Source organism: Panthera pardus, unplaced genomic scaffold (genome assembly GCF_024362965.1).
Source record: "Panthera pardus isolate Hobbes unplaced genomic scaffold, ASM2436296v1 HiC_scaffold_8, whole genome shotgun sequence".
NCBI lineage: Eukaryota > Metazoa > Chordata > Mammalia > Carnivora > Felidae > Panthera > Panthera pardus.
In genome coordinates this window covers 11,469,820-11,478,140 of record NW_026527013.1, presented here as the reverse complement: position 1 = coordinate 11,478,140, position 8,321 = coordinate 11,469,820, and the positions used below count along the sequence as shown (strand labels likewise).

The window sequence follows — 8,321 nt, the reverse complement described above, 5'->3', positions numbered from 1 at the left end:
TCTGGATACTTCCTTGGGAACATTCTGGAGATGACATCGTGGTGACAGTCATGTAAAATATATCCACTTGGAATGGAAATGTGGCTGCTGACTTCACAAATTCCCAACGCGTCTGCTTTTATGAAAGAGATAGATGAAACTCCTGATTCTCTGTTCATGATGGACATGCCTGGGAGGCACTGGGCCGTTGGGAAAAAGAAACCAAATCCATAATGCCTTTCACATCGGCCTCACATTTCAAGCACAGAGCAGATTCCAGACATACTTTTATAGTTTGACATCTGTTTATTGAACCTCCATTATGTTGATCTAAGACTTCTTCCCGCCCTCAGTCTTGTAATCATCAGTGTCTCATCCTGGGTGAGAGTGGAGAATAAACTATAAAGAATGTTGGGAATGGTTCTTTGGAATATGTATGGGTGGGAGGTAGTGGAAAGGGAGTGAAGGGAGAGAAAGGGCACCCGGTTAGTGAAATGGTGATAGCAAAGCCTCAGAAACAGGAATGAGTAAAGGGACATTTGTGTTGGAGGAGTGAATTCACACTGGGGGAGGTGAGAGAGGAGTTTAGCTGATTGCTGGTACAAAGGGGAATTGTAAGCATGTGAGAAATCAGGATGTGGGATTTGGCCTTGATATCTAAATGATGGGGCACCATTGTGTGTTCTTGAGCATTCCAGGCAGGTGAATTGTAGATGGAGGGCAGAGATAGGGTGAGATGGGCAGGCAGAGAGGCAAAGAAGGAAGCTGGTAAAAAGATGCAGACACAGAGGATGGACTTGAGCCTCAAGAGTGACTTGTAAGGGAAGAGAAGACAGATGTGAGAACGGTTTCAAAGTCAAGCTGTGCTGGACACGGTGCCTGGTGGCATATGAAGGGTGCAAGAAGAGGAGAGTGTGAGGTAACTGCAGAATTCTGAACCTGGGGTCTGGGGTGAGGGTTCCAGGGAACACTTGGAGGAGGAACTAGAAGAAAAGACTCATCTCTAACCATGAATTTCCAATAATGGCAGATGTGCCCACAGGTTATTTCAGTAGGGAAGGCCAAGGCTGGAGATGGGGAGACATGAATCATACACTTGGCAGGCAGAGATCTGGTTCAAATTCCAGCCCAGTGCTGGAATCCCATGCAGGTAGCCTTGACCGTTGGGTATTGAGGGCTTGTAGGTCTTCCAAGGAGCTCCTATCTCCAAGTAGAGAAAACTTTTCTTAGAAAGTTCCTCTAATTAGAAAATGTTTTGGGGCACCTGGGTGGCTCAGTCGGTTGGGCATCTGACTTTGGCTCAGGTCATGATCTCATGGTTTGTGAGTTTGAGCCCTGCATCAGGCTCTGTGCTGCAAGTCAGAGCCTGGAGCCTGCTTCAAATTCTGTGTCTTCCTCTCTCTCTGCCCCTCCCCTGTCCCCTCCTCTCAAAATTAAATAAACATTAAAAAAATTAAGAAAAGTGTTTTGATGGTTCAAGACTTAGCAGGCAGTGGCAAGGGGGCTGGGCTGGAAGCCAGACCTTGACCCTCCTACTGACTACCTGTGTGGCATTTGACAAGCCTTTTAACCTCTCTGGGTCTCTATCTTACTGTCTGAAAAGTAAGAAGGTGACTTTAGAGGATTTGACATAGCTCCAACATTCTCTGATTCAGACTGGTTAAAAGTGAAGCCTTGAGAATGAATACATGGATGGATTTTCTTGGAGAGAAGGCTGAGTCCAGGGCCTTTGGAGGCATTAGTTAGTAGGGAGAGACTCAGAAAAAGTGAAACTGCTCCATTAGCCAAAGAGAGCCCATAAGCTAAAAGGAGAATCATGTCAAGGCACCATTTTGCTAAGGAAGAGGAGTCTTGGAAAGAGAATGATTCTTGCCTTACTGAATTTCCAGGGGTAGGGAGGGAATCTCTGGGAGATGGAAATGGATATAGTTCTTAAGAGGAGGTTATCATTCCAAGTGAGATTCAGGAGCCAGTGGAAGTTTGATTGGGATGGGAGGGGGCAAGTGGACATTGGTTTATCAGTAGAGTATCTTGAGCTTTATCCAGTAACATTTGTCTAGGTGTAATCAATAGGAGAAAGAAAGGGTTTCAGTTGAAGATAGGAACAGAAACTAGGAGAAGTGAATGTACTCTTAGGTTGCATTAATAGAGATAGAGATTCCAGCCTGAAGAAGGTGATATTATTGCTGTGCCCTTGTACTATGTTTTAGCTGGCTTGCTTTAAGAAGGACAGGGACAGATGGAAGGAGGATCTGTTTGAGGAGTGTGATGAAAGAGGGGGCTGGGTGCTACTTGGCCTTGAGAAGAAAAGATTTTAGGGATGGAGTAAGAGCTGCCTCTAAATATCTGTGGGACAGAGAGAGCACTTGAAAGACAGCCCCTCCTTGCCCTTTGTATTTCTATTGCAGATAGAGCCGTTTCCGAAGGGTGCTTTGGATCTCGGGATTCACTTTCCTTGCTTTTCCTTCCTGAATCAGCTCTGCTTCTGCCATCCGCCGGGTCACCTGAAGCAAGAGACGTGGTCAGCTTGGGGCTGGGTCCCTGGGGGAATTGATGTAGTGGGCTTATGAGGAGAAGGTTAGAGAACAAGGTAGGTGGGTTTCCACGTCCTAAAATGGGAGACCTTTATTGTCTCACCCTATACCATAATCTCTAGGGAATCATTGGCTGGACATTATTGTTATGTTTTTTTTCCCTAATCCACCATGAAAACACATTAGAAGAAAAAAAAAAAGTTTTCTCAACCAACGGTTCAACTTACGGGTTTTATTTACAGAAATTTACCTGTATTTCATCTAAATTATCTCACATACCATGGGCTTTGGAATTTTCTGCATTAAGGAAACTTGTTGCTGGATATTGGTATCCTATTTTCTGTGTTGGGGAATAGGTTGGATTTGGGGCTAGGGGTAGGAGAGGGTGAAAGCACAGTAAGGTTTGGAAGAGGCTCAGCCTCCCTGCTCAGGCTGGGTGAGGGTTCCAGGTACCTTGTCCCAACTCACCTCTGTCAGAAGCTCCAGGATGGGTCCTTTCCTCTCTGTGAACACGTCAACCAGAGTCTGGATGAAGCAGGAGCCCTCTTTGTCATGTCTGTATGCGATGTACCCTAAGGATTCCAGAGAAGAGGGCTCGGAGAGGTCCGATGGGAGATGGAGTGCGTGCGTGTGTGTGTGTGTGTGTGTGTGTGTGGTGCAAGAGGCCCTGGAAAAAGGTGGGTCCTGGAGGAACATCTCAGGAGTGGTGGGTGAGGAACAGTGGGAGACCACCCTGTGCCCACTGGGGACTCATACCCTCCACGGTGGAGTAGATGTGGAGGGTGTCCGTGTACGTTGGGATGGTTTGGGGACTGTCCTTGGCGACCATCACGATATTGTCTCCACTTACTGTTTCACCGGGGTCCCTGTGTTCTGAAACACCAAGAAGAGGAAGAGGCAAAGTCAGAGACAGAGGAGGAAAGGAGATCATAAGACGGACTGGCAACCCAAGGCTTAGCTGGGGCTGTGGATCTGGGGTTGGGCTGGATTCTGTGTTCTTGGCTTTGTCCCCACCTCCTCGACAGGCCTGCACGATGTACACTTTCGGCTTGGCTCTCAGGGCCCGGCAATTCTTGTTGTTCAGAACCTCGAAAAGGTTTTCCAGCTCAACCATCTTCTCATCCTCTCCTTTGAGGCGACCTTCCAGCCCATGTGCCATGAGCACCACAAAAGCACAGCTGATGAAGTCATCCCGGGCGTCCATGGCCTGCTGAAAATTTTCCAGCTCTTCCTGGAATTGCTGGAACAAGAGGAATGGCCAGACTCAGGTGTGGCCCCAGAGCCCACCTTCTGGCCCAGCCCCCTCACTCACTGGCCTGGGGCACAATACCTGGGCGGTGGGGTTTCTCTTCATGGTGCTCTCAAATCCCAGCTGCTGGAACATGTGTTCCAGGGCGTCCAAGTCTGCCTCCGAACCTTTCCGGGCTTTGGTGACGCACAGTGTCAGGGCTAAGCGGGCGCCTGACATGTCGTATACCTCCTGGGCCAAGAGTTGACAAAGATCATCAAAAGGGTAGGGAGGTCAACGAGAAGCAGAAGATGTGGTCCAAAGAGGCCTGGGGTTTGGGTTGCTGGGTAAAGTACAGGATGCCCAGTTACACTCAAATTTCAGATAAAAAAATAAGTTTGTGGGGCGCCTGAGTGGCTCAGTTGTTTAGGTGGCCGACTTTGGCTCGGGTCATGGTCTCATTGTTCATGAGTTTGGGCCTTGTGTTGAGCTCTGTGCTGACAGCTTGGAGCCTGGATGTTGCTTCAGATCCTCTCCCTCTCTCTCTCTGCCCCTCCCCCACTCCTGTTCTCTGTCTCAAAAATAAATAAACATTAAAAAATCAAGTTTTTAAAAAAATATAAGTATGTCCCAAATAGTGCATAGGATATACTTATATACTATAAGATTATTTGTTGTCATAGTAAAGTTCAAATTTGAGTGGGTATCCTTTATTTTTATTTGCCAAGTCTAGCACCTTAACCTGGGATCTGGCTCTGTTTTAACTCTGTGGACTTGGTCAAGTCATTGTTCCTATCTGAGCCTCAATTTCCAAACACAGACAATGAGTGTGCTCATAGGAGATTGTGAAGGTCCCTTCCAGCTGTCACATTGGTGGTTTCGTCTGTCTCTCTGTCCTTCCTAAGAGTGTTCTGAGCATCACTCTCTCATTTGAGGAGGTCTCAAAATTTCTGAAGGTAATACTGAGATCCTACCTTGTCCTGTCTGAAGAAGAAGGATATTGGGGTCAAAATTTCTTTCTTATCTTCACTATCAACCATAGTGTTAAGAATCTGATGGCTGAGAGAGGTAAAGCAAGGTCCCTCCACCCCAAGTTGGTTTCCATCTCTGTGTTTTTCCCCCCCTTCATCTGAATGATCACAAAGCATCTTCCAGCTCTGAATCCATATCATGATTTTTCACCCTCTCCGATATCTCTGAAGCATTAAGCTCCTTACCTTCCTTCTCTCCAGATGCTCCCACCCCTCTCCCCAAAACTGCACCCAACCCACCTCCTCCAAAGGCTGAGGGTTGCTCATGTTTCCTCTGATCCTGAGTCCGGGTCTCTGCACTCTTGGCTGATCCTGGGGGATTAAGAGAAGATAGTGTGAAGGTCTCCAAGGGAAGCCAGAGGGGCTCAGGGAACAGACTAGTTTGTCTATCTGGATTTTTGTGACTGAATAGAAACCCGGTGGGGGGGGGGGACTTGGTTCATGGCCAGAGCTGGTCAAGAGAGGGGAGTAGTGAAGTGTGTCTTCTCTAGTGTGATGACACTCCTGCTAAGCCCACACTGAGATGCCATCCATCCCCCTGGAATTTTCCCTATCCCTCCCTCATGACCCTCACCAGCTTGTGACAGACTGGACTTCCCTCTGAAGGCCCTGGACTGATGAGGGGGAAAGTGGCCCCATGTACTCCCCTATGCTGCCCAGGAACTGATAGGCTGGGGATACATCAACAAGGAGACGCTTTGGGATTGGGTTTAAAATGACAATGTCATCAAAGTGGGGGAAGACTGCTTTAAAACTGTCCCAGTGTGTTTCTAATCCAAACAGATCAATCCACCTTCCTCCCTCTGCCTTGAGCCCCAACATCTGTCTGAGTTCTTTGTTCTCATGTCTGAGTTCTGTTTTACTTTCTGGCTGAAGAGAATCTGACTCTTGCCATGTTCTTGGTGTTTTCTCACCTCCTTGCCTTTTCTTACACTTCCTCTTCAGCTTGGAATGTGTCTTTACTAGTCAAGACCCTTCTCTGCCAATTTGGATGAATCACATCTGCTATGACTTCCCCCCGCCAGGCACTCATCCATCCATCCATCCATCCATCCATCCACTAACCCACCCACATATCTAACTATCCAGCAAATTGTTTCTGGGTGCCTATTATATGCCAGTCACTGGGAATAAACTGTATAATATGGGCATGCTCCCTACCCTCATGTAGCTCTGGTCTATGACAGAGATGAATATTAAACTCCTCTTGCTCTCAGGGCTCCTGGCTGGCTCAGTTGGTGGAGCATGCAACTCTTGATCTTGGAGTTGTGAGTTCGAGCTGCATGTTTGGTATGGAGATTACTTAAAATAAAATCTTAGAAAAAAATCTCTCTTGTTCTCTCTTACACACACCTGCACACACATGTGCGGGGGTAAACACACACACACACACACACACACACACACACACACACGAGCCAGTGCTGTGAGGGAAGAGGAACAAAATACTGTGAGAGAAAAAGTGAAAAAAGCATGGACTCTGGAGCCAGATAAACCAGAATTAATCTTGCCCCTGTCCCTTCCCAGTTGTGTGACCCTGAGCATCTTATTCTCCTCTCTGAGACTTGGTTTTCCCATCTGAGAAGGACCTTGGAAAAGCACTAGGTGCCCTACAGCAATGGCCCAACAAGGAAGGTTTTACCATCCCTGTTAACCCAGTGGAAGCCGCCTCTCCCTTCTCCAGACTCCTGTGGCACTGCATGTTTATACTTGTGTGACAGCAGTGCTTTTGATTCTTGTTCTGGTGGCTGAACAGGCAGCTCAGTTTGTAGGGTCGAAAACCGAATTTCCTTATCTCTGTCTCCATCAGGGTAGGCAGTGCGGGAATGGGCACAGAGGTGGTGCCCAAGGAAATTTGTTGAGTAAACAAATAATAAACAAACAAATAATGAAAGGATGATGGATGGATGGAAGTTTATTCAGTTCTGCCAAAACTGCCAGAGCATCCACTCATGCAGGGAGAGGGAGAGAATAAAAGAAAAAGAAAGAAGAGAGAAGAGGAGAGAAGAGGAGAGGAGAGGGTAGAGAGAACCAATATCTGCTAAATTACTTACTGACTCTAGAAATGGCTGCTCCTTAAAGACGGGACAAGTCTTGGTGCTCTGCTAACTGCCAACAGGGCTAAGTACCGAGGAGGGGTCAGGTCCACGTGCTGACTTTGGAGAAGGAGCTGACAGTGTTTCTCCCGTGAGGCCTGTGTATAAATTGGGCAGCACAGCCATCTGGCCCTTTATTGCAAGTGAGTTTTCTGTCACTCAAGAAACCTCATGGTGGGAGGGACACACCCTTGGCACAGCCTTGGTGACCAGATGGAACCTAACGCCCTGGCATGAGTCATGACGAAGCTTAACCAACACCCCCCTTGCTAAGGAGGCTGAGGCAGTGAATTAAAATCAGCCAGGGCTTTTACATCAGCCCACCTACAAAGCAACCCCTGGGTCCAGCTCATCAGGCTACCATCAATCCATCACGTCCATCATTATGCTCCCTTCCATCCCATCCACATTCAACTGGGCAGATAATACCAATTTCACTTGTTTCTTGTTTCATCAAGTGTTAACTGCCCCAAGAGATCAGTACTGTTGCTCCCAACAGAAATTGACTCACAGAAGTGAAATGACTGCCCCAGGTCACCCAACCAGAAATTGACACAGTTGGCCTTCAAACCCACGAGGGTCCAGCCCCAGAGGGTCTGGTTCATCTGTATCAGCAGACTCAGCTGCTGTCTTCTCTTCCTCACAACCTTGCTCCTTGATTCTTTTTCAGCCTTTATTTCACTTCATTTTATTTTATGTTATGCTAGCAGAGTTAAAAAGATGTAATTCACGTACCAAGCAATCCATCCATTGAAAGTGTATAATCCATTTTTTTAAAACTATATTCAGTGTTGTGCAACCATCACCACAGCCAATTTGAGAACATTTTCATCACCTCAGAAAGAACCTGTGCCCTTTAGTTATTGCCCCCAGTCTTCCCTCCACTCATACCTCCCAACCCTAGGCAACCACTGATCTATTTTCTGACTCTATAGATCTCCTTGTTCTAGACATTCTGCATGAATGGAATATGTGGTTTTTTGTGCGTTTGGTTTCTTTCATTTAGCATGATGTCTTCAACGTTCATTCATGTTGTAGCCTGTATCAGTATTTCATTCCTTTCTATGGCTGAATGATATTCCATTCTATGGCTATATCCCATTGTGTTTATCTATCCATCCATAATGGATATTTGGGTTGTTTCCACCTTTTGGCTGTTATAAATGATGTTGCTATTTGCAGCAACAGGGATGGAGCTGGAGGGTATTATGCTAAGTGAAATAAGTCAGTCAGAGAAAGACAGATACCATATGTTTTCACTCATAGATGGATCTTGAGAAACTTAACAGAAGACCATGGGGGAGGGGAAGGGGGAAAAAAAGTCACAGAGAGGGAGGGAGGCAAATCATAAGAGACTCTTGGATACTGAGAACAAACTGAGGGTTGATGGGGGGTGGGGGAGAGGGGAAAGTGGGTGATGGGCATTGAGGAGGGCACTTGTTGGGATGAGCTC

The 8,321-nt window shown here is 46.9% G+C and overlaps 1 protein-coding gene across 1 annotated transcript; it reads right to left on the bottom strand.

Moving 5' to 3' along the window:
- Nucleotides 1-265: 265 nt before the first annotated feature.
- Nucleotides 266-7,000, bottom strand: CASP14 (caspase 14). The gene is made up of 7 exons (XM_019416126.2): nt 6,827-7,000; nt 5,013-5,084; nt 3,844-3,993; nt 3,528-3,753; nt 3,270-3,386; nt 2,982-3,085; nt 266-2,483 (listed from the first exon to the last, which is right to left on the bottom strand). Exons 2-7 carry the CDS (start codon nt 5,037-5,039, stop codon nt 2,379-2,381), a joined length of 729 nt encoding a protein of 242 aa, XP_019271671.2. The 5' UTR covers nt 5,040-5,084; nt 6,827-7,000; the 3' UTR covers nt 266-2,378.
- Nucleotides 7,001-8,321: the final 1,321 nt, after the last annotated feature.

What these genes read in the sequence shown, in the direction of transcription:
- CASP14 (XM_019416126.2), bottom strand. Translation starts at nt 5,039, where the DNA reads ATGAGCAACCCTCAGCCTTTGGAGGAG. An exon ending in CGTGCAGGCCTGTCGAGGAG is followed by an intron (nt 3,387 to 3,527) that starts GTGGGGACAAAG and finishes TTGGTGTTTCAG; the next exon opens with AACACAGGGACCCCGGTGAA. An exon ending in CATCTACTCCACCGTGGAGG is followed by an intron (nt 3,086 to 3,269) that starts GTATGAGTCCCC and finishes TGGAATCCTTAG; the next exon opens with GGTACATCGCATACAGACAT.